The sequence below is a fragment of the Taudactylus pleione genome, unplaced genomic scaffold, assembly GCF_031769625.1.
Source record: "Taudactylus pleione unplaced genomic scaffold, aTauple2 ptg000114l, whole genome shotgun sequence".
Classification (NCBI taxonomy): domain Eukaryota; kingdom Metazoa; phylum Chordata; class Amphibia; order Anura; family Myobatrachidae; genus Taudactylus; species Taudactylus pleione.
This window is the reverse complement of record NW_028284516.1, coordinates 19,614,684-19,641,660: the sequence shown is the minus strand read 5'-3', so window position 1 is coordinate 19,641,660 and position 26,977 is coordinate 19,614,684. Positions and strand designations below refer to the sequence as shown.

Here is a 26,977-nt window from a genome sequence, read left to right as displayed (position 1 = left end):
ATCACTATCCAGCGGACTCTCTTCTTTTGGAACCACGCCGACTGCAATATTTGCCCTACATTCAGGACGTGATGATCCAATAGAGGCTGGTAAATATATTCAGAGCTGGACATTAACCCGGATTCCATTTTCATTAATGACAATATATCCAATCATCTTATATTCATTTGGAGACCCACATTTCATTTTGTGCTGCTGAAGGATTTATCTATAGAAATACCCAATTGGTGTTTTTAATACAACTTGTACTCGAAAGACTCATATACGGAGGATATAGAATTTGTTTTTCTTCAAAATGTCTTTTAATATATGTTTTTTAGAAATAAACAATTTTGATTATTTCAACCAAGCCATATTCAATCACATTAACAGCAAATGTATTAGAATTTAAGTAGATATTTATCATGTATAATATTCATTAATTTTTTATTGGAAAGTTTATTCTCACTAATAGTGACACTCAGCGCGGCTCATTCTCACTTTCTTCTATTACTATTTATCCCTATAGGTGGCTGACTACCTCCTTTTGAACCAGCAGCGTAGTGACAGCGCTGTACTGATTTACCATTTTACATTCTGAATGTCGACAGTAAAAAGGTCGACATGGTCATTAGGTCGACCATCATCCTGTAGACATGTATTTAGGTTGACAGGGTTATATTGTTGATACAGTCAAAAAGTTGACATTTAGCATGTTGACATTAAAATGACGCAGCCGGAGCTCTCACTGCGTGCAGGAAAGTTAGCAATTTAGTTGTAGGGTCAGACCTGCCTTAAATGTGCGAGTGGCTTCCGATGTACTTCGATGTTACCGATGTTTTGGCTGGATTGCAAGGTATTACGGATGTGCGAGAGGGGAAGTGTTGTCAGTGAGAGTGATTTGCGATTGCAATTATTAGCATACATTTACAGCAGAACTGCGTGCATGATTACTAGCGTTCCTTTCTGAATCAGGCCCATGGATTTTTCATGATTTTTAGGGTTCGGTTTAAGGATAGGCTTAGGGTTAGAGTTAGCATTAGGTTAAAACAGTGGTCAGGGAACAGGGGTAAATTACCCCACATGGGGTAAAAATGAAATTCCTGGGGGTAATGGATGGATAGCCGGGCATGCATATGAATCATTCTATAATGATTCATATGCAGTGGCGGGCTGGGCCGGGGGGCAGGGTGCCATTTGCCCCCCGGGCCGCAGCGTAATTCGGGCCGCGGGCAGTCTATGTCACTGTGACACAGACTGCACCACGTGTGTAGCGCTGACCGGACGGAGTTCGGTCAGCGCTACACAAGTGACAAACACACAGCCGCCGGCTCCGGCAGCTGTGTGTTTGTTTTGATCAGCAGCCAATGAGAGTCTGTCAGACTCTCATTAGCTGCTGCTGCGCCCACTGCGGGAGCCGCTCCATCTTCCGGCTCCCGCAGTGGGCAATGGGAGAGGTGTCATGACATCATATGACGTCTCTTCCATAATGCAGAGCGGCCCGGCCCGGGAAGGACAGACGGAGGAGCGGATCACTACTGGGGGCACTACAGGGGGGGGCACTACAAGGGGGGACCACTACTGGGGATTATAACTGAGGGCACTTCAGGGGGGGGACTACTACTGGGGGCACTACAAGGGGGGGACTACTATTACAAGGGGGGACTACTACTACTAGAGGCACTACAAGGGGAGGGAACAACTACTAGGGGCACTGCATAGGGGGGAGAGGACTACTACTAGGGGCACTACATCGAGGGACCACTGCTGGGGGCTCTATAAAAAGGGCAATACTGGGGGTACTGCATAGGGGGGAGACTACAACTGGGGCCACTATTTAAGGGGCACTGCATGGGGTGTGGACTGTTACTGGAGGCACTATATAAGGAGCACTGCATAGGGGGTACCACTAATGGGGGCACTATATAAGGGGCTTACTACTGGGGGCACTGCACAGGGGGACCACTACTGGGGGCACTGTATAAGGGGCACTGCATAGGGGAATCACTACTGGGGGCACTACTGGAGACCTGCATAAGGGGATCCTCTCCTGGGGCACAGGGGGCACTGCATATGGGCACCACGACGGGGCTGTTTCTAATCTTTATTTTTACTTTACATTAATCCCATATGGACCCGCCTCCTCCCTGGAACACTTGAGGGGGGGCGCTGTAGCACGCATGTTCTTCGGGCACCCTGGCTACATGCTACCCCTCTGCCAGGGCCGCCTGCATGCATTTGCCCCCCCAGGCTAAAAGTTGCCAGCCAGCCCCTGTTCATATGCATGCCCGGCTGTGCCGCAGGGAGGCTCTAAGCTGGACGCCCGCTGAGATGTTATTACCAGCAGGCGCCTGGCTCCTTCCCTGCAGCGCCGTGTTAGCCGGAAGCTGGAGTTCTCTTCTGAACTCCAGCTTCCAGCTCTCTCCATGCGCACCATGGGAGAGACGTCATGACGTCTCTCCCATAGTTCCGAGGAGCAGCCGGGCGGACAGGACGGCGGCGGATGCAGGAGCGGGGATTAAGGCAAGTGGTTTTTTTTGTACAAGCGGCACTACAGGGGCATTATATGGGAGCACTACTACAGGGGCATAACTATGTGGGCACTACTACAGGGGCACTACTACAGAGGCATTATATGGGAGCACTACTACAGGGGCAGTATATGGGGGCACTACTATATGATTTCCTTCCTTTCAAATCAAGGGGATAACGTCAGTGTATCTAAATATATGTTGGGGTAAAAGGTAAAAAAGCTCTCTGACCCCTGGGTTAAAATAACAAAAAAACCAACAATATGACAAAATTTTAGTGTTGACAAGTTAATTGTTAACCCTTTAGACCAGGGATGGGGAACCTCAGGCCCGGGGGCTGCATAAGGCCCTCAGAATCATTTGGTCTGGCTCTCTGAGCTTTTTCTGCTAGCCTCATCTGGATAGCAGGGTGCCTAGAATGGCACCTTGCAGCCAGTCTCTATGCAGCAGTGCCACCTGGAGAGTCCTTAGGACGCTTTAAACGGTCACACCGCTGCCCTTACAGCTCCTCAGGCTGCTCTGGGCATTGCTGTAATCATCGGCGATTGTGGCCCCAGAGGCGGCGTGGCCTGCACCAGGCCCGTGATTAATGTTATATATATCAAAATGGCCCTCGGCAGAAAAAAGGTTCCCCACCCCTGCTTTAGACTGTCGACCTAACTACATGTCTACAGAATGATGGTCAACCTAATGACCATGTCAGCCTTTTTTCCTGTCGGTATTTAGAACCATATAGAAAAAGAGGGAAATTTAGAACCAGTCGACCTTATGAATATCAATCTTTATACTGTCGACCTTTTATACCAACCCCTTTAAACGATATTAGGGCACACAAAGATCCACTACTTCATTAAAGTCTTCCAGCTCTCATCCTAACATGCTGCTACATGTTCCTTCCTCCCTGTCTACCCCATCTGTGTCACTCCTGCTTGTCTGCCCCTCCCCTTTAGAATGTAAGCTCTTACGAGCAGGGCCCTCTACCCTCTTGTGCTTCTCCCTACTTTACTTTCAACTACTTCTTACTCCCCACTAGGGCACCTAACACTTGGTTGTTTAAGCTCTGCAGCTTATGTGGGTGTTATGGTCGCTAATGTAGCAATGTATATTATCCATGTCCTTGTCCTGCATTGTATTGTACTGTACTGTACTGTAAGTTACTGGTCACCTATTTGTTTATGTACTTTGTAAGGCGCTGTGGAACACTTGTGGTGCCATTTAAATAAATGATAATAATAATAATAATAATAATAATAATAATAATAATAATAATAATAATAATAATAATAAATTGCCTATTTTTTTTTTTAAGCAGTAGTTACAGTACTCCACTGCTGTAGTGATTTTAAGCTCTGAATTAAAGAAATATGTTGTGTTCAACATAAATAGCCAAGTGAATTTCAATACAAGTACAGCATGCCAAAAGGATAAAATAACTGTTTTCCCTAAGGAACTTTGTATATGTAGATAATCTTAAAAGAAAAATAGTATAATGAGGAAGATGAAATATGTACGTATGTTATACATATCCTATCTTTTAGTCATATGCTGCTTATCATTCATTTGGAAAAGATTATACATAGTTCTGTCATAAGCAGCTTGTGGATAAACACTGCAATCAAATCTTTCAGCAAAACGTACAGCAGTGTAAGCAGAAGGATAATCTGCAGTTAAGCAGAAAGCTAGCCTTCTATGACTTTGTGCATTATTTCCCCTATTATAGGGGTCTATGGGCCTGACTCAGCTTGGATCGCAAGGCTGCATTCGCACGCACCCAGTCGACCGTTTGGAGGTGGTGACAGGGGGTAGTCGGTAGAACGCAGGCGTGCCTGTGCGTTTGAATGCCGTTACAGGAGCGTGCATAATTTAGCCCATGCGAATGCATACGCAGCCAGAGGTCTAGATGGCGACAAGAAGTTTAGCAGTTTGTGCGGGAGGTCAAGGTCAACCACAACTGTGCGAATGTTTCCGATGTAACCGATGTTTTCGCTGATTTGCAGATGTATGTGATGGGAAAAGGGCTGCTTTATACTAGAGATGTGCGGGTTCGGTTTTATTCGGTTCTTATCACCAAATTATCGCAAGCTCAGTTTAGTTTGGATTTCTCTTATTGGCTATCCAAAACACGTGACAGCCGAATAGCCAATATGATGCCGTTTTTGAGAAATCTGAACATATAAAGTAAATTCGAGTAAAACTGAACTGCACATCTCTACTTTATACAGTGGTGGGCGTCTTGGTATAGTGCTGTGGTTGCTGTGCAATTGCATTCATTAGCATATTTTCGCAGCGAGTGGGTGCGTTCGAACTCAGCTTTGCGATCCGTGCTGAATCAGGCCCTATGTGGGTTAGACTTGTTGTAGTGTGCAATGCTGGTCACAGTCAGCTGACAGCCCGGCTAGGGCTGTTACCAGACTTTATGGCCATTGACCTGTCTCCTCCACCTCACCCAGCGATCTGGTCACCAGCTGTTCTGCAGGTGCAGGGTGACCCGACTTCCTCTAGTGACTGTAGTGTGGTGACTGACAGTATGAGTAGTAGGGACAGCAGACTAAAGGTGGGTACACATTAGACGATATGTCGTCCGATCTGGCAAATGTGTACCCACTATGTCAGCCCATGTGAGCTCCTGAAGGGTCGTTCATTGCATCGACAGATCTGCAGTATATGCTCGTCAAGCTGTCAATGTGATGAATGACGCCAAGCGAGTGAATGGAATCAGTGATCGACGTATCAGGCAGTCGGGCACCGGATTGTGTAATGTGTTCCGGACGTCCGATACAGTATGTCGGCCCGTCAGTCGTCACATCGCTGGGTACACACATCGTTAAGTGTGTACCCAGCTTTAGAAGCATTCTCTCTCTCCTGTACCTAGGGCCCGATTCAGAGCCGCTCGCGAGCACTGTGGCTGCACGTGCATGAACAAAGGAGCAGCGCCAAGCGTGCGTCTGTCTGTTAAAGGGTGGTGTAACCCCCAAAGTGCACTCCAACAAAAATAAAACATTTTCTTCTGTGTTTGTGAATTATCTGCACTGTACGTGCATCCTCAAAGCAGCAGCGCCAAGCGTGCATCTGTCTGTTAAAGGGTGGTGTAACCCCCAAAGTGCGCTCAACAAAGAATAAAAAATTCTTCTTTTTTTTTCTATCTTTGTGAATTGTGTGGGCTGTAGCTGCACGTGCATCAACAAAGGAGCAGCGCCAAGCGTGCGCCTGTGTCCCATAAGTAAAGAGCCGGCTGGCTCATTTCTTAAAGGGTAGTGTAACCCACAAAGTGCACTAGTCTCCAACAAAAATAAAAAAATATTTTCTGTGTTTGTGTGCGCCTTAGCCGCACGTATAGATCAATATAACATAAATGGAGGACCAAACTTTCTCTGATAAAAATAAAATAGGGAAAGATCAAGAAACACTTCCTCCTAGTGCTGAAGCTGCTGCCACTAGTCATGACATAGACGATAACATGCCATCAACGTCGTCTGCCAAGGCCGATACCCAATGTCATAGTAGAGGGCACATACAATCCCAAATGACAAAGTTCAGGAAAAAGACCTTAAAAAACCATATAAATTATCTGAGGAGAAACGTAAACTTACCAATATGCCATTTACGACACGGAGTGGCAAGGAATGGCTAAGGTCTTTCCCTATATTCATGACTAGTGGTTCAGCTTCACATGACGATGGAAGCCCTCCTCCCACTAAAAAAATCAAACGAGTTAAGCTGGCAAAAGCACAGCGAAGAACTGTGAGTTCTAAGAAGATATCACAAATCCCAAAGGAGAGTCCAAGTGTGGTGGCGGTTGCGATGCCTGACCTTCCCAGCACTGGACGGGAAGAGGTGACTATTTCCACCATTTGCATGCCCCCTGCAAGTGCAGAAAGGAGCACCCACAGTCCACTTGCTGATATGCAAATTGAAGATGTCACTGTTGAAGTACAACAGGATGAGGATACTGGTGTAGCTGGCGCTGAGGAGGAAGTTGGCGAGGAGGATTCTGATGGTGATGTGGTTTGTTTAAATCAGGCTCCGGGGGAGACAGCTGTTGTCTGTGGGATGAAAAAGCCCATCACGGTCATGCCTGGGCAGAAGACCAAACATTCCACCTCTTTGGTCTGGCAATATTTCTATCCAAATCCAGACAACAAATGTCATGCCATATGTACCATCAGTAAAGGTGAAATAAGTAGGGGTAGGGACGTTAACCACCTAGGAACATCCTCCCTTATACGGCACCTGCAGCGCGTTCATAAAATGTTACTGTCAAGTTCAGAAACTTTGGCTAAGACCTTAAGCAGTCCAGGGACACAAAAATCCCGTTGTTCTGTTGTATCCAAGCGCCTGCAAACCACACCGTCAACTCCCTCCTCGTCAATTTCCTCCTTAGTCAGGATCGGAAGTAGTCCTGCAGGCCATGTCACTGGCATGACTGACTCTCCTATCCGGGATTCCTCCGGAGGATCCTGCATTGCTACGCTTACTGCTGCCGCCGCTGCTGTTGCTGCTGCTAGCAGTCGTTCATCATCCCAGAGAGGAAGTAGGAACACCACTACTTTACCTTAACAATTAACCCTCCAACAGTTCTTAGCGAGGAGGATGAAGTACGACAGCAGTCATCCTTAAGCAAAACGTATAACTGAGGCCTTGACTGCTATGTTGGTGTTAGACGTGCGTCCGGTATCCGCCATTAGTGCAGTGGGATTTAGACAATTGATGGAGGTAGTGTGTCCCCGGTTCCAAATCCCGTCTAGATTCCACTTCACTAGGCAGGCGATACTGAGACTGTACAGAAACGTCAGAAAAAGTGTCCTCAGTGTCCTGAAAAATGCGGTTGTACCCAATGTCCACTTAACCACGGACATGTGGACAAGTGGAACAGGGCAGACTAAGGACTATATGACTGTGACAGCCCACTGGGTAGATGTATCACCTTACGCAGCAACAACAGCAGCGTCACCAGTAGTAGCATCTCAGAAACGCCAGCTCGTTCCAAGACAGGCTACGCTGTGCATCACCGGTCTCAGTAAGAGGCACACCGACGACAATCTCTCTCAGAAACTGAGGGAAATCATCACCCAGTGGCTTACCCCACTTAGACTCTCCTGGGGATTTGTGATATCTGACAACGCCACCAATATTGTGCGGGCATTACATCTGGGCAAATTCCAGCACGTCCCATGTTTTGCTCACACAATTAACTTGGTGGTGCAGAATTTTCTGAAAAGCGACAGGGGCGTGCAGGAGACGCTTTGGATGGCCCGAAAAATTTCTGGCCACTTTCGCCATTCAGCGACTGCGTGCCGAAGACTGGAGTGCCAGCAAACACTCTTGAACCTGCCCCACCATCACCTGAAGCAAGAGGTTGTGACGCGGTGGAACTCAACCCTCTATGTGCTTCAGAGGATGGAGGAGCAGCAAAAGGCCATTCAAGCCTATACATCCATCTATGACATAGGCAAAGGAGGGGGTATGCACCTGACTCAAGCGCAGTGGAGAATGATTTCCGTGTTGTGCAAGGTTCTCCAGCTCTTCGAACTTGCCACACGTGAAGTCAGTTCAGACACTTCCAGTTTGAGTCAGGTCATTCCCCTCATCAGGCTTTTGCAGAAGCAGCTGGAGAAAGTGAAGGAGGAGCTAAGATGGAGCGATTCCGCTCGGCATGTGGGACTTGTGGATGAAGCCCTTCATTCGCTCTGCCAGGATTCCAGGGTGGTCAATCTGTTGAAATCAGACCACTACATTTTGGCCACCGTGCTCGATCCTAGGTTTAAAGCCTATGTGGTATCTCTCTTTCCGGCCAAAACAAGCCTGCAGAGGTGCAAAGACCTGCTGGTGAAAACACTGTCAGCTGAAGCAGAACGTGACACGTCAACAGCTCCTTCTTCATTTTCTCCTGCAACTGGGGCTGCCAGGAAAAAACTTAGGTATCCTAAGCAACCTGCTGGCGGTGATGCAGGGCAGGCAGGACCAAGTTTGGACATCTGGTCCAGACTGAAAGACCTGGCAACAATTTCTGACATGTCTACCGTCACTGCATATGATACTGTCACCATTGACAGAATGGTGGAGGATTACATCGGTGACAGCATCCAAGTAGGCATGTCAGACAGTCCATACCTGTACTGGCAGGAAAAAGATGCAATTTGGAGGCCCCTGTACAAACTGGCTCTATTTTACCTGAGTTACCCCCCCCTCCAGTGTGTACTCCGAAAGAGTGTTTAGTGCAGCCGGAAACCTTGTCAGCGAAAGGCGTAGGAGGTTGCTTCCACAAAATGTGAAGAAGATGATGTTCACAAAAATGAATTATCAACTCTTCCAGGGAGACCAGCCTCCAGAGTGTACAGAGGGACCTGTGGTGGTGGATTCCAGCGGGGACGAATTAATACTCTGTGAGGGTGAGGATGTACACAACACTGAAGAGGGTGAGGAATGGGTGGATGAGGAGGATGAGGACGACATCTTGCCTCCGTAGAGCCAGTTTGTGCTGGAACAGATTAATTGCCAGCTTGTTTTGTGGGGGCCCAAACGAACCAATCATTTCAGCCACAGTCGTGTGGCAGACCCTGGCACTGAAATGATTGCTTTGTTAAAGTGTGCATGTCCTGTTTATACAACATAAGGCTGGGTGGGAGGGCCCAAGGACAATTCCAACTTGCACCTCTTTTATTTCTTTGCATTATGTACAGTTTGGGGCTTAGTTTTTCAAACTGCCATCCTGTCTGCCACTGCAGTGTCACTCCTAGATGGGCCACGTGTTTGTGCCGCCTACTCGTGTCGCTTAGCATAGTCATCCAGCTACCTCGGTGCAACCTTTTGGACATAAAAACACTATTGTGAGGTGTGAGGTGTTCAGAATAGACTGGAAATGAGTGGAAATTAAGGTTATTGAGGTTAATAATAGCATAGGAGCAGAAAAACCAACACATTCTGTGATATTAGCTGTTTTTATGCTTTTTTTCAAAAAAATAAAGATCCAAAACACAAAACCCAGAACCCAAAACACGGAAGGGTGGTTTTGGCAAAACCAATCCAGATCCAAAACACGAAGAAACATCCAGATCCAAAACCAAAACACGAAAAGTGGCCGGTGCACACCCCTAATTTAAATGTATAATTTCAAATACATTAGGGGACATTACAGAAGAGACAGATTTAAGAAAGCAGCACACAAGTGGAGATAGACTGCCGTTAGCGTCCTCAGAGAATACAATAAAAGCAAGATACCACAGCCCTCTGGCCTTTAAACAATGACACAGCGCACTGGACAACTACTTATTGTGTGTCTTATAAGCTGAATGCTGGATATTGTTCGAAAACCGTATTGCTATGGAATCTTTTTTTATTACTGGATTTTTATGAAAATTGGTGCAGAACTAACATTGCTGTCCATTACAGCGGTTCTGTGCACAGCTACCCGTAGTTACGCGGCGTGATTGCATATATTTAGTATGCATGACTCTGAACATGCGATTAGCCACATTAGCATTTTGTTTGCATTGGGAGTCCAGAGTTGCATTTTAACTTTTGAGTCTTTAGAGCCGAATGCTCTGACCAGAGCGCTCGCTCTGAATCAGTGCCCTCCTACATGAAAATGGAGCGGCCTCCTGGCCGCCCGCATAGCTGTGGGTGACCACCCACAGCCAGTGGCAAACGCAGGATTTCTAGAGGGGGGTTTCCAAATGCTTGATTTTAGAGTGAATGTGGTCAGTCCATGAAGAGGGCAGAATTAGTACTTATCCAGCTTTAATATGTTACATACAAAGTATATTGTGTGTCATAATTCCAACATATACAGGACCAGAGATCACAGTAATCCATTAAATGCAGAAGTAGGGCCATCCCAGGGCATGGGAGCAAGTCCGGTAATCTGGGGGAGCAGCAGAAGAACATAGCACTGCCCTGGACATATATGTACTAGGGGTGTGCACCGGCCACTTTTCGTGTTTTGTGTTTTGGTTTTGGATCTGGATCTTTCTTCGTGTTTTGGATCTGGATTGGTTTTGCCAAAACCACCCTTCCGTGTTTTGGGTTCTGGGTTTTGTGTTTTGGATCTGTATTTTTTTGAAAAAAAGCATAAAAACAGCTAAAATCACAGAATTTGTAGGTTTTTCTGCTCCTATGCTATTATTAACCTCAATAACCTTAATTTCCACTCATTTCCAGTCTATTCTGAACACCTCACACCTCACAATAGTGTTTTTATGTCCAAAAGGTTGCACCGAGGTAGCTGGATGACTATGCTAAGCGACACGAGTGGGCGGCACAAACACGTGACCCATCTAGGAGTGACACTGCAGTGGCAGGCAGGATGGCAGTTAGAAAAACTAGGCCCCAAACTGTACATAATGCAAAGAAAAAAAGAGGTGCAAGATGGAATTGTCCTTGGGCCCTCCCACCCACCCTTATGTTGTATAAACAGGACATGCACACTTTAACAAATCAATCATTTCAGCGCCAGGGTCTGCCACACAACTGTGGCTGAAATGATTGGTTCGTTTGGGCCCCCACAAAACAAGCTGGCAATTAATGTGTCCCTGCACAAACTGGCTCTACGGAGGCAAGATGTCATCCTCATCCTCCTCATCCACCGATTCCTCACCCTCTTCAGTGTGTACATCCTCATCCTCACAAAGTATTAACTCGTCCCCACTTGAATCCACCACCACAGGTCCCTCTGTACCTTCTGGAGGCTGGTCTCCCTGGAAGAGCTGATAATTCATTTTGATGAACATCATCTTCTCCACATTCTGTGGAAGCAACCTCCTACGCCTTTCGCTGACAAGGTTCCCGGCTGCACTAAACACTCTTTCGGAGTACACACTGGAGGGGGGGCAACTCAGGTAAAATAGAGCCAGTTTGTACAGGGGCCTCCAAATTGCCTCTTTTTCCTGCCAGTACAGGTATGGACTGTCTGACATGCCTACTTGGATGCTGTCACCGATGTAATCCTCCACCATTCTGTCAATGGTGACAGTATCATATGCAGTGACAGTAGACATGTCAGAAATTGTTGCCAGGTCCTTCAGTCCGGACCAGATGTCCAAACTTGGTCCTGCCTGCCCTGCATCACCGCCAGCGGGTTGCTTAGGATACCTAAGTTTTTTCCTGGCAGCCCCAGTTGCGGGAGAAAATGAAGAAGGAGCCGTTGACGTGTCACGTTCCGCTTCAGCTGACAGTGTGTTCACCAGCAGGTCTTTGCACCTCTGCAGGCTTGTGTCGGCCGGAAAGAGAGACACCACATAGGCTTTAAACCTAGGATCGAGCACGGTGGCCAAAATGTAGTGGTCTGATTTCAACAGATTGACCACCCTGGAATCCTGGCAAAGCGAATGAAGGGCTTCATCCACAAGTCCCACATGCCGAGCGGAATCGCTCCGTCTTAGCTCCTCCTTCACTTTCTCCAGCTGCTTCTGCAAAAGCCTGATGAGGGGAATGACCTGACTCAAGCTGGCAGTGTCTGAACTGACTTCACGTGTGGCAAGTTCGAAGGGCTGAAGAACCTTGCACAACACGGAAATCATTCTCCACTGCGCTTGAGTCAGGTGCATACCCCCTCCTTTGCCTATGTCATAGGTGGATGTATAGGCTTGTATGGCCTTTTGCTGCTCCTCCATCCTCTGAAGCATATAGAGGGTTGAGTTCCACCGCGTCACAACCTCTTGCTTCAGGTGATGGCGGGGCAGGTTCAAGAGTGTTTGCTGGCGCTCCAGTCTTCGGCACGCAGTCGCTGAATGGCGAAAGTGGCCAGAAATTTTTCGGGCCACCCAAAGCGTCTCCTGCACGCCCCTGTCGCTTTTCAGAAAATTCTGCACCACCAAGTTTATTGTGTGAGCAAAACATGGGACGTGCTGGAATTTGCCCAGATGTAATGCCCGCACAATATTGGTGGCGTTGTCAGATATCACAAATCCCCAGGAGAGTCTAAGTGGGGTAAGCCACTGGGCGATGATTTCCCTCAGTTTCTCTAAGAGGTTGTCGGCGGTGTGCCTCTTACTGAAACCGGTGATACACAGCGTAGCCTGCCTTGTAACGAGCTGGCGTTTCTGAGATGCTGCTACTGGTGACGCTGCTGCTGTTGCTGCGTAAGGTGATACATCTACCCAGTGGGCTGTCACAGTCATATAGTCCTTAGTCTGCCCTGTTCCACTTGTCCACATGTCCGTGGTTAAGTGGACATTGTGTACAACGGCATTTTTCAGGACACTGAGGACACTTTTTCTGACGTTTCTGTACAGTCTCGGTATCGCCTGCCTAGTGAAGTGGAATCTAGACGGGATTTGGAACCGGGGACACACTACCTCCATCAATTGTCTAAATCCCACTGCACTAATGGCGGATACCGGACGCACGTCTAACACCAACATAGCAGTCAAGGCCTCAGTTATACGTTTTGCTTCAGGATGACTGCTGTCGTACTTCATCCTCCTCGCTAAGGACTGTTGGAGGGTCAATTGTTTAGTAAAAGTAGTGGTGTTCCTACTTCCTCTCTGGGATGATGAACGACTCCCAGCAGCAGCAGCAACAGCAGCAGCGGCAGCAGTAGGCGTAGCAATGCAGGATCCTCCGGAGGAATCCCGGATAGGAGAGTCAGTCATGCCAGTGATATGGCCTGCAGGACTACTTCCGATCCTGACTAAGGAGGAAATTGACGAGGAGGGAGTTGACGGTGTGGTTTGCAGGCGCTTGGATACAACAGGACAACGGGATTTAGGTGTCCCTGGACTGCTTACGGTCTGAGCCAAAGTTTCTGAACTTGACAGTAACTTTTTATGAACGCGCTGCAGGTGCCGTATAAGGGAGGATGTTCCTAGGTGGTTGACGTCCCTACCCCTACTTATTTCACCTTTACATATGGTACATATGGCAAGACAGTTGTTGTCCGGATTTGGATAGAAATATTGCCAGACCAAAGAGGTGGAATGTTTGGTCTTCTGCCCAGGCATGACCGTGATGGGCTTTTTCATCCCACGGACAACAACTGTCTCCCCCGGAGCCTGATTTAAACAAACCACATCACCATCAGAATCCTCCTCGCCAACTTCCTCCTCAGCGCCAGCTACACCAGTATCCTCATCCTGTTGTACTTCAACAGTGACATCTTCAATTTGCATATCAGCAAGTGGACTGTGGGTGCTCCTTTCAGCACTTGCAGGGGGCGTGCAAATGGTGGAAAGAGCCACCTCTTCCCGTCCAGTGCTGGGAAGGTCAGGCATCGCAACCACCACCACACTTGGACTCTCTTTGGGGATTTGTGATATCTTCTTAGAAAGCACAGTTCTTCGCTGTGCTTTTGCCAGCTTAACTCTTTTGATTTTTTTAGTGGGAGGAGTGCTTTCATCGTCATGTGAAGCTGAACCACTAGTCATGAACATACTAGGGATCGACCTTAGCCGTTCCTTGCCACTCCGTGTCGTAAATGGCATATTGGCAAGTTTACGTTTCTCTTCAGCTGATTTAAATGTCTTTTTCAAGGTCATTTTCCTGAACTTTGCCATTTGGGATTGTATGTGCCCTCTACTATGACATTGGGCATCGGCCTTGGCAGACGACGTTGATGGCATGTTATCGTCTATGTCATGACTAGTGGCAGCAGCTTCAGCACTAGGAGGAAGTGGTTCTTGATCTTTCTCTATTTTATTTTTATCGGAGAAAGTTTGGTCCTCCATTTATGTTATATCGATTTGATATATACGTGCGGCTAAACACAGAAAATAAATTTTTTTTTGGTTCGGACTGGAGTGTACTTTGTGGGTTACAGCACCCTTTAACGGTCAAGCCAGCCGGCCCTTTACTTATGACACAGGCGCACTCTTGGCACTACTTTGTTGATGCACGTGCGGCTACTGCGCACACAATTCACAAACACAGAAAATAATTTTTTTTTGGTTTGGACTGGAGTGTACTTTGGGGGTTACAGCACCCTTTAACGGTCAAGCCAGCCGGCCCTTTACTTATGACACAGGCGCACGCTTGGCACTACTTTGTTGATGCACGTGCGGCTACTGCGCACACAATTCACAAACACAGAAAATAATTTTTTTTTGGTTTGGACTGGAGTGTACTTTCGGGGGTTACAGCACCCTTAACGGTCAAGCCAGCCGGCCCTTTACTTATGACACAGGCGCACGCTTGGCACTACTTTGTTGATGCACGTGCGGCTACTGCGCACACAATTCACAAACACAGAAAATAATTTTTTTTTGGTTTGGACTGGAGTGTACTTTCGGGGGTTACAGCACCCTTTAACGGTCAAGCCAGCCGGCCCTTTACTTATGACACAGGCGCACGCTTGGCACTACTTTGTTGATGCACGTGCGGCTACTGCGCACACAATTCACAAACACAGAAAATAATTTTTTTTTTGGTTTGGACTGGAGTGTACTTTCGGGGGTTACAGCACCCTTAACGGTCAAGCCAGCCGGCCCTTTACTTATGACACAGGCGCACGCTTGGCACTACTTTGTTGATGCACGTGCGGCTACTGCGCACACAATTCACAAACACAGAAAATAATTTTTTTTTTTTTGGTTTGGACTGGAGTGTACTTTCGGGGGTTACAGCACCCTTAACGGTCAAGCCAGCCGGCCCTTTACTTATGACACAGGCGCACGCTTGGCACTACTTTGTTGATGCACGTGCGGCTACTGCGCACACAATTCACAAACACAGAAAATAATTTTTTTTTTGGTTTGGACTGGAGTGTACTTTCGGGGGTTACAGCACCCTTAACGGTCAAGCCAGCCGGCCCTTTACTTATGACACAGGCGCACGCTTGGCACTACTTTGTTGATGCACGTGCGGCTACTGCGCACACAATTCACAAACACAGAAAATAATTTTTTTTTTGGTTTGGACTGGAGTGTACTTTCGGGGGTTACAGCACCCTTAACGGTCAAGCCAGCCGGCCCTTTACTTATGACACAGGCGAACGCTTGACACTACTTTGTTGATGCACGTGCGGCTACTGCGCACACAATTCACAAACACAGAAAATAATTTTTTTTTGGTTTGGACTGGAGTGTACTTTCAGGGGTTACAGCACCCTTTAACGGTCAAGCCAGCCGGCCCTTTACTTATGACACAGGCGCACGCTTGGCACTACTTTGTTGATGCACGTGCGGCTACTGCGCACACAATTCACAAACACAGAAAATAATTTTTTTTTGGTTTGGACTGGAGTGTACTTTCGGGGGTTACAGCACCCTTTAACGGTCAAGCCAGCCGGCCCTTTACTTATGACACAGGGGCACTCTTGGCACTACTTTGTTGATGCACGTGCGGCTACTGCGCACACAATTCACAAACACAGAAAATAATTTTTTTTTAGGTTTGGACTGGAGTGTACTTTCGGGGGTTACAGCACCCTTAACGGTCAAGCCAGCCGGCCCTTTACTTATGACACAGGCGCACGCTTGGCACTACTTTGTTGATGCACGTGCGGCTACTGCGCACACAATTCACAAACACAGAAAATAATTTTTTTTTGGTTTGGACTGGAGTGTACTTTCGGGGGTTACAGCACCCTTTAACGGTCAAGCCAGCCGGCCCTTTACTTATGACACAGGCGCACGCTTGGCACTACTTTGTTGATGCACGTGCGGCTACTGCGCACACAATTCACAAACACAGAAAATAATTTTTTTTTAGGTTTGGACTGGAGTGTACTTTCGGGGGTTACAGCACCCTTAACGGTCAAGCCAGCCGGCCCTTTACTTATGACACAGGCGCACGCTTGGCACTACTTTGTTGATGCACGTGCGGCTACTGCGCACACAATTCACAAACACAGAAAATAATTTTTTTTTTGGTTTGGACTGGAGTGTACTTTCGGGGGTTACAGCACCCTTAACGGTCAAGCCAGCCGGCCCTTTACTTATGACACAGGCGCACGCTTGGCACTACTTTGTTGATGCACGTGCGGCTACTGCGCACACAATTCACAAACACAGAAAATAATTTTTTTTTTGGTTTGGACTGGAGTGTACTTTCGGGGGTTACAGCACCCTTAACGGTCAAGCCAGCCGGCCCTTTACTTATGACACAGGCGCACGCTTGGCACTACTTTGTTGATGCACGTGCGGCTACTGCGCACACAATTCACAAACACAGAAAATAATTTTTTTTTTGGTTTGGACTGGAGTGTACTTTCGGGGGTTACAGCACCCTTAACGGTCAAGCCAGCCGGCCCTTTACTTATGACACAGGCGCACGCTTGGCACTACTTTGTTGATGCACGTGCGGCTACTGCGCACACAATTCACAAACACAGAAAATATATTATTTTTTTAGCACTTGGGGGGAGCACCCCTGATGGACAGAGCACCCCCTCCACAACACTACAGCACCCCTTTAGGACTGGGACACTGCACAGGACTTTGGAGTGGACACAGCCCCTATGGAGAACTGACTGCACAACACAGTCCAGCCAGCCCCTATGGACTTTGAAGTAGTGGACACAGCCCCTATTAACAACAGCAGCACAGCACAACACAGCCAGCCCCTATGGACTTTGAAGTAGTGGACAACAGCAGCACTACACTACACTACACTACACAGCACTAACTCCCACCCTCCCTCTTCACTGTCCACAGCCGAGTGAGAAAATGGCGCCGACGCGGGTACCTTATATAGGATCCAAAACCCGCGAGACTCGGAAGGCGGGATGATGACGTTTTGCCTCGATGTCAGATCCGAGTCAGGCGGGAAAAGTCGAGCCTGACTCGGATCGGACTCGGATCGGGGGGGCTCGGGGGGGTTCGGATTTCAGAAATCCGAACCCGCTCACCCCTAATATGTACATATTGGGCTCTATAGCAGTGCATCCCTAACAGTGCATGTTTTCCAAATCCCCTAATTGGTGCACAGGTTATTTATTACTGGCAGATACATGTGAAAAGATCCACAGGTGGTGCTAATTATTTAAAGTATGATACTGAGAAGAACATGCAGCACTAGTAAATTTCCATTATATTACTATTTCTATTGGGGTCACGGTGTGCGCTGGGGAGGGGGGTTTCCAGGCAGACGGAAACCCCCCCTGCGTTTGCCTATGACAGCATATGCGAGCGTCCATGATGATGGTCGCGATGGTCTTGACCATCGTGACCATCGGGCTTGCGACGGAGACCCTGCGGTAGGGTCTCGCTGCCGCAAGCCCTGGAGTGATTTTGGCTCTATCAGAGCCAAAATCACTCCCACTGACATCACTAGTGATGTCAGTGGGGCCGGCTTCAGACGGTAGGCGTTCCCATGGGAACACCTCCGTCTGGCAGGCACGCCCCCGGCACGCCCACCAAAGGGGGCGTGCTGTCAATCAACATCGACAGCACGCCCCCTTTGGTGCGAGACCCGAAGCGATGGTGAGCCCGTCACTCGCCGGGTCTCGCGCATGCGCACCACGGAGCTCCCTCCGTCGTGCGCATGCGCAGTGGGGGAACATCAACCCACTTGCGAGCGTCCTGCGCTCGCGAGCGGGTCTGAATGACCCCCTTTATCCACAAATATCATATCTCCCAAACGTCCTGATTTTGGTGGGAAAGTCCCGCTTTTCGAGCACTGTCCCGCAGTCCCACCCGTGGGCCGCAGTATCCTGCAGTAGGAACGGGGCATTGGAGTGTGGGAGGCTAAGCAGCGTAGATGCCATGCACAAGCGCACAGCGTCTATTCACTGGAGAGAGGGACTGGGGGCATGCCCGGCAGCTCACGGAGTGCTGGACATGCCCCAGCATGATGAAAACAGGGGGCATGGCTTGCAAGGGCTGCATTTTCTACAAAGCCACACCCCTTGTCATTAGGACACGCCTCATTTTTCAAGCGTGCACCTTCAGTACATGCAGAGGTCCCGATGGGCACTTTACCAAAATTGGGAGGTATGAAATATGGAGCAGATTAGCAACACACATTTAGGGGTCTATTCATGATGTTAATTATCGGGGTCCGAATGGACCCTGATAATTAACATTCTAATTCACCACGGCCACCGGAGCAATTCATCATTGCTCCGGTGCGGTGGTAGCTTATGTGAAATCAGCTGCCCCCACAAGCGGCTGCACTGCTCCTTTTCGGAGCGGTGAATCCTAACGGAGCAGTGACGGCGGTGCGCAAGCGCGACCTACAGGTCACGCATACGCACATGAGCCCCGACGTCCGGCGGGAGGAGTCGGACAGGGGCGGAGGGATCCAAAAGGATCCCTTCTCGCAACCAGGAACTACTTCCCATAGGGAAGAGCGGTTTGCGAACCCCAAGCGGGGGTATTAGCCATCTGAAGATGGCGAATGCTCCAGCAGTCAAGCTCCAAAAATATAATATTTTCGGAGCTTGATGAATTCTGTCCCCATACTAGTGTCTGGGGACAGCGGGTCATTCCGTGTAAAGAAAGTAAGTAGGAGATATCTGTGATATCTCCTGCTTCACCTTCTTAATGAATGGCCCGAATACTTAATTTTAACAATTGCAGGTGAAAATGTGCTTTTTCACCTGCTTTTGTGACAATTAAGTGATGATGAATAGGCCACATAGACTGTTCATCAGATTTCCAGTGCAAAACAAAATTAAATATTTTTCATTTCCTGCATAATTAATGGTTACATTGCAGAAAGATATTGTGATATACACAACATATAATGCATACTTGCCTATGCTCCCGTAACATCCAGGAATCCACCGATTCTCAGGTGGCTCTTCTGGATGCTGGAGTGAAGTGGATAGTCCCCGGAGGCTTGATGATGCAATTGGCATGTAATTGTGTCACTATAGCCCCACTGCACAGTTTCCAGAATCATGGCTTTCTATAGCAGGGACATGATGATGCGCCCATGACGCCACACCTCCTGTACCACCCACTTAGCTGTGCCCCCTGCACCACCGACCCCAGAGGGGGCAGCCAGGATATCAGCAATTGTATTATAATTAAAGAAGCCGCTAAAAAAAAGTTAGTTCCATTTTTCTACAAATTCTAAACTCATGTAAAAGATATTTTAAATTAAGGATATGCTTCATTATATTCCCATTTACTCCTATATAAGTAAGCACTGGCAAAGGGATCTGCGCAGAGGCACTCACACATTAACGTAAATATGTAACTTGTTTATAATAACAGCATTGAAACTGTTGTTCCCTGTTGATATGACACAAGTTGATAGCCTTGAACACCAACATGCACCAATTAACATACATAATTACCGTCTGAGCATCGCACTTCTTTATAGACCTCAGCTGTTCCAGTTCACAATCCCTGTCAGCAGCTGCTTTCTTTAACTTCTCTACGTGTTTTTGCTCTTCCTGTTGGCGTTGTTGCCCCCTGTTTAGCTCTTCACGTAAACCTTTCACGAGATCTTCATAAGTCGTGGCCTAACAGATAATGAGGTATAAATGACATGAATAATAAAGTAGGAGTCGTGGTAGCTGCTGCAACTGCAGAAATAATTGAGACCAACTCCAAACATTTTTTTTTATACTTATATAACAGAATACATTTTAAGATAATTTGCTAACAACTGTATAGCAGAACTAATAAGTGCTCTATTTCATCCACAGGGAAGAACTAATAAGTGCTGTACTTCATCCACAAGGAAGAACTAATAATTGCTGTATTTCATCCACAAGGAAGAACTAATAAGCACTGTACTTCATCCACAGGGAACAGTAAGCAAAGCATCCTAATGTTACAGAAGTCTTGCATAGGGTATAAAATAAAACTAAACAGTGATTACATTAAAAAGTGGAACTAAACAATATATAAGAAGTTAATTTAAGAGAGTTTAAACTATTTTTGTTTAAATCACCAACAAATTAATATAAAATTACTGAACACACTTTTCTTTCCTCAAAATAAATGTGGAAAGGGGGAGAGGGCTTGGACTGCACACCCTAATTTTAAACATAATAAGAGGTGCTACCATGCTGAGACTTGTAGTACAATGCAGGGGACAAAGAATGCAGGTGCACATTTTTAGTACTAGAACAATGATAGTCAAAATAATCCTGATAAACTCTACCATTAACAGATATAGTACAAGTTTGGTCAAAAATGTTTGCTCATCCACCACGTCAAGGTGAACCCCATAAGATGGGCCCCTAACATCCCTAATAGTAACACTATACTCTACAATTAACATGGAGTAACAATTAACAGGGATGTTAGGGACCCATCTTATAGGGTTCACCTTGACGTGGTGGATGGGCAAACATTTTTGGCCAAACATGTACTAAGAACCTCACTTATACTCTATGTTAATTGTAGAGTTTATCAGGATTATTTTGACTATCATTGTTCTTAGTACTAAGAGTGTGCACCTGTATTCTATGTCCCCTGCATTGTACTACAAGTCTCAGCATAGTAGTGCAGTCCAAGCCCCTTCCCCCTTTCTACTATATACAGTATGTGTATATAATGTACACTTAAAGGCTGAGACTCCATCTGTTTGGTATTTGCCACCCAACCCATCTGCCCTTAGGTGTTTTTAATCAGCACAGGTTCCTACATTACATATATTAGAATGGGCACTATTATAGTGAAGTCCTGGATAAATTGACATAATGTGTTAGTATTAGGGACGTTGGGGACCATTTGATGGGGTTTACCTTGACACAGTGGATGACAAAACATTTTTTGGCCAAACATGTACTAAGAACCTCACTAATACCCCTTTTCCACCAAAATTCCAGGTTTCACCCGGAGTTGGAACAGGGTTCCTATGCGGATCAGACCCAGAATTTAGCTGGTTCCGACTCGGATATTTCCGAGTCGGCCCCGCTCACACCGCAGTCGGGTCTGCATAGACCCAGCTTTTCCGGCGTGAAAGTGGACGCTTGGAGATGACGTCATCTCCAAGCACCACTGAAGCCGGACCAATCGGCCGGCTTGCGGTGCACTGCATTTCATCAAGACCCGGAGTGCGCCGTACACACAGCAGAGTTTCACGGGCTACGCCCATGTTAAACCCTGCTATTCACCTGGGTTGCATTGCCGGGTCACTCGACCCGGCGATCCAACCCTCACCCATTTTACACCAAGGAGCTGCCCGAGTTAACCCTGCAATAACCCGGGTTTTAGCTCCGGTGTAAAAGGGGTATTATACTCCACGTTTGTAGAGTTTATCAGGATTATTTTGATGATCATTGTTCTTAGTACTAAGAGTGTGCACCTGTATTCTTTGTCCCCTGCCTCAAACTAAATGTGTTAGAAATTTTAATTCATATGAAGCAGAAAGAAAACAGCACAAGTTTCTATATGATTTTAAGCAATACCCATGTTCAAATTATTTTGCATAGAATGGATACAAAATATAGATGGTCTGGTCAATTGTGTATAAATATATCAGGTTATAAACCAAATCCAGGGCAGGAATACTGTAGCATCAATCATTTTAGAACAGTGAAGATATTATTGGTCAGAATGAAGAATGAATCTTACACACGCTGATGCATAGTTGAAAGCAAGTCCATTTAAGGAGCGTATCTGTCAACTACAGGCAATGTAGAATACTACAAAATTTAATTGCATCTCCACAAGTAACAGATAACTGGGCTGTAATGGGCCATTCTCATGTAAACAACAGCGCTGTAACAGGGTGGCAGTGCGCCCTGTTCCGGCCCTGCCCCCTAAACCAGCAACATCATGATGCCAATGTCTAGGGGGCGGGGCAACCAGCTCTGGGATGTGGGGCACTCTATGCTCTATAGGCTGTACAGTGCCTGCTTGGAGCATCCTTTGGGCTCTCTGGGCGGCTCTGACGTAGTGCTACACCCTGCAGGGTGCTGTACTAGACACCCTGCAAGCCGCGTACAGGTGCCGTTGGGCAGCGATGGTGGACCATTTTCACTGAGGGTGGATAGATGAAATTGCAGGCTATGCTTAGATGTGCGGAGGAGTAAATATGCCACTTTTCAGACATATTCTCTTTTGCAGCAAGGAAAGGGCTGGTGCAAGTGCACACTGAGGATGGCTATGCGTATAACCAAGCATGCGAATAGGAGTGGGTCAGCTACAGAAATGTACACACCTATGCATACAGGCCAATATATGCATTTAATCCTGTGCACGCAATGCAGGACCAATTACGATCAACCTGTGTTCAACTATGCATTGGCCACAAACAGAACTATAAATAAATGCATTCAGGCATAGGCAATGAGGTAGTTCAATGGCAGTGAAGTGATGCCAACTGCTGTATTGGCCTAGTTGCCAAAACTTTTCCCAAGTTTTACAAATGTGTTACGGACACTGATGAACATTTGTAGTGTTTGGCAGGTCATGAAATGTGCTGGTTATTTCAAAGATGTGGTAAAGTAATTGGACTACACCCTGCAAATGCCAAAATATAGATAGACCAAGGTGCTACTCACATACGGATCATAGGAGTATAGAAGGCCCAAGCCGCCACTCACATATGGCTATCCATGACCTACCACAGGGGTACCACTTAATTTCACACAAAAGAAAATATAATTAAATAGGTAGGTTTTAACTATTGCCAAAGTATTTCCAACATATAATGTAGAGTTGTCTCAACAAACTTTGCGATCTATGTTGTAGTGAAAGGGGAACACCAAGGTAGCAGTTGTTTTGAGATTTAACCAAGGGAAGCCACATCACCCATAAGAAGTTTGCAAACAGCTTCAGCAGTTTCTGGGAGAAAAGTGAATGGGGCTGCCAACTATACCTGGGACAAGTTGCTATGCTTAATGTTATGGGAACCATTTTACCACTGGTGTGCACTAGACGTGAGATAATAAATATTGGACTGAGCTCTAACTTTTTAGGACAATATGGAGCCTATTCATCAACACTAAAATAAAATGTTTAAGGACATTTTCCTTAATTAACGTTATTTTAGTATTCATGAAGATACTTAACACAGGAGATATCACTGATATCTCCTGGTTAAGTCCCTCTGCGTTAATTTCCACACTCCCCATACATTAGTATGGGGATATGGAAATTAGGCTATTCATCAAATTCCGAAAATTATGTATTTTCGGCATTTGATGATGTTACCAAATACCATACGCCACTGTGAGGTGGCGTATAGTAGGTAACACTTACCTGCTTTCAGCTGGGCATGTCCCCCGGCGTCTTCCTCCATCGCTCTGGACTCTCCTCTGGCTCCATCTGCTATGCTGTAATGTGTTCTCCCCAGCAGGACACAATAAAGTTTAGAAAAAAAAAAAAAAGTGTTTTTTTTTTTCCCCCTAAACTACTGAGTTCTGCTGGGGAGAACACATGACAGCATAGCAGATGGAGCCTGAGGCTGCTGCACGAGCAGGTAAGTCGGGGATGGGGGGGACGTGAGCAGAGGTGGGAGGGGGGCAGGTGAGCAGGGTGGGGAGGGGGGGACACACAAAATGACCGCAGCTGTAGGTAGTGCTGTGCATGCGCTGGGTTAACGAATGTAACAGCACATGCGCAGCACAGATTCCAGCTGCGGTAAGTTAGTGTAGATAGAGATAACTATCTATTTCCCGAAAAGCTGTCATCGCAAATAAGACAGCTTTTCAAAATAGTTATGGGGAGGAGGAATGATGAATTCCTCTGGTAATTATGTAGAACTCCATGCGAGTTCTAAACCTAATTACCTCCAGAGAAAGTTTAGTTATGATGAATAGGCCCCTATATGGCATGAGTATCAGTTTGGCAGCAGCCAGGGAATGTAGTAAGGATCCCGACAGTCAGGATGCCGACGGTTACGATACCAAAAGCGGCATCCCAGCGGTCGTAATCACGACAGATCCTGATGGTAAGTATTAGGGTTAAGTTTAAGGTTAGGGATAGGCAGCCTAACCCTAACCCTCACCTCCCCCTAGTGCCTATCTCCATCCCTGGAGTCATATATCTAGGAGTCACCTTTGACTCTGCTTTTTCCTTCTCCCCCTACATGCAGTCCCTTTCACAATCCTGCAATTTCCATCTCTGCCATATTTCCAAAATAAGGGGGAGAGGGAGGTGTCTAGAGAGGAAAAGAAACTTGTGGTGGTCAAGGATGTCAAAATTCCACTTAATAACAGTAGTCTGAGGTTAGATTACAGAATTTGAGGCAGAAATGATGAGGTCATGACTGAGAGATGTAGTAGCATCCTCCCTGGATGCTACTACATCCTCAGTCATGACCTCATCATTTCTGCCTCAAATGCTGCAATCTGTTCTTCTGTAGCTTTCAAAACACCATCCTAACATCTATCCAGTCTGTCCTCAATTCAGCTGTCCTTATAATTTTGGCTTAATGTCATCTACCCCCTTCCCCAGATTAACTATCCTGCTCAAATCACCCGCTAATATAGATCCAGTTGTTAAGAGTGCCAATTTGAAGTATACTCTTTATTCCTAGAATGGCAGTACTGGCTGTAGATGACAGCAATGGGGACAGCAGAATGTACCTGTAGCTACTTAGGTCATGAGAACATTGCGAAGGTTTGGTTGCAGTGTGACCACAATAGGTTTTGAGATGGAGACTGTGAATACAAAGTCTTGAGAGCAATACTCTGTGGTAAGATGCAATAACAGTACTTCAGCACAACAAATAAATATAAAAAAGATACATCATATAAAATGTGCACTTGCATTCTAAATATAGAGGACCTGATCCTAAGTTTCATTCAGGTCTTAATGCAAATCTACTGCAAACAGAATGCTAACGTGACTATACACACATCCCAATGCATACGCATCAAACTGTCCCAATTACTTCCATCATTATTGCCAGCACTTACACCTACCCCATGCTAGGAGCAAGAGATACGACTGAAATAGGCATCCCGTTGACATACTGTCCATAAATATCAGAATATGGTGCAATTCTGGCTACATGTCCAGGAGACAGTTCTCTTACGTCCAGTTGAGGCCCAGTGACACACATTTCATGGATGGAAAGCAATGTCCGATTAGCATCCGACTCAAAATTGCTCGGAAATTAGCAAAGAAGGACCAACTGGAATCAGGCCTAGAATATTTTATCAATGGACAAGCACCAATGGAAGTCAGACAAGGGAATTGGTAGAATCCTATTGCCATATTCCTTGTGTTAATCTCGGCCATAATCCCTTTAAAATGTTGGAGCATTGCATTTGTTTTACTTACAGTATGAATGTTGAAGCATGGTATCCCACTACATACATAGTCCATGCTACAGCAGATTTGTAAGAGGAGCAGCTATCTAGAAATGCCACTTGGATGTAACGCAGCTGTAGTTATAGGCAAATTATACCTAATTGCATCACCTATAAGTGAAGTATACTTCTAATTATCTTCTTCCTACAGCTGTATGAAAATCAATAACCATAAGCCATCAAATGAAACACACACTGCACGGTTCTCCAGATTCCTAATGAATGCAAATAGTTTGACCTTTCCTTGACAAGCCTGAATATAGTTTCATACATTTGCCATTAAAGTTGCTGTTATCAGCAATTCACATTGCAAACAGACCCAAATAAAAACTAAAACAAAAAAATGGAGAAAGCATGGAAAAAAAAATAAATTAAAAATTAAAAGAAAGATTGAATCAATTTCCTACGAAACGAGTGCCTGGACTGCCGTCATCGTAAACCCTATATTTAGATGATGAGCATCTCAGTTGCATAATGAATTTCTTTTATTCGCGTAGATTTTGTCTGAAGAGGCTCTCAAGTCATCATGTGGATGCAGTTCTGCATAATATTTATATAAATATTAGATAAACACTTTGGTAATTGGTTTCCATCGAAATTCCCAGTGATTTTTTTTCTCAAGAGCAGCGTTCTTTAAAAACAAAGGTTAATTGAAGATTGGCTTTTGTTAAACCGTCTGCTGTTGATATATGGAGCTTTTGTTAAAGGATAAATAGGTTGATGATGCATGCACAAACTTTTCCCCAAGAGACATTGAGCCTGAACCCCCCAAACAGAACAGTATCATTGTTGTTAATAGCTTTCAAATAAGTTCTTCACCTCCAGATGAAAAACAGTTCTGGTTAGTAAATTCCCTTCTTTCACATTTACTAAATATAATTGTCTTTTCTCTCTCGTTTCCTGTGATTTTTTTGCTATATGTTCATATTATTATTTTTTTATTTATTACGCCAACATATTACTCAATGCCGTACCTTCCAGGGATCCCGATACAAATAAATAACATGAAACAGAAGGTAAAGATGACCCTGACCAAACAAGCTTACACTCTAAGAGGCGGGCAAAACACTTGTTGGATACTATGCGAACAGCAAGTTTAATTTCATATGGAGATATCAGAAGGCGTCTCTTCTCCTGATGGACCATTTGATGTAAATAAAAATGTGTCTAAAATAAAAAGAAAAGCATTTACAGGAATATAATGAGCTAACTGTACGTTATGCAACTAAGAGGTGTGGCTATTAACTAACGAGACTGTACTTGTAAAAAATAAACAATACTGCGTGACTTAAAAAGAGTGACGGAACATCGACTTTGGACTATCTCAAAATGGTTCTGCAAGTTTCACCCCTCTCGCACAGATAGTTTG

The 26,977-nt window shown here is 46.0% G+C and overlaps 2 protein-coding genes across 6 annotated transcripts in view; both read right to left on the bottom strand.

The window, feature by feature from the left end:
- LOC148524991 (uncharacterized) overlaps positions 1-26,977 on the bottom strand; it is a 465,228-nt gene that overhangs the window by 238,362 nt on the left and 199,889 nt on the right. For all 5 annotated transcript variants that reach the window (XM_088471429.1, XM_088471430.1, XM_088471433.1 and 2 more), the window contains exon 16: positions 19,687-19,854. In XM_088471429.1, the coding sequence (XP_088327555.1) occupies positions 19,687-19,854 (168 nt within the window). The remainder of the gene's footprint in view (positions 1-19,686; positions 19,855-26,977) is intronic.
- The window catches only part of LOC148524992 (uncharacterized), a 51,048-nt gene continuing 50,781 nt past the window's right edge, over positions 26,711-26,977 (bottom strand). Inside the window, 1 exon segment of the mRNA XM_088471346.1 lies at positions 26,711-26,775. Coding sequence (XP_088327472.1) covers positions 26,711-26,775 — 65 coding nt within the window.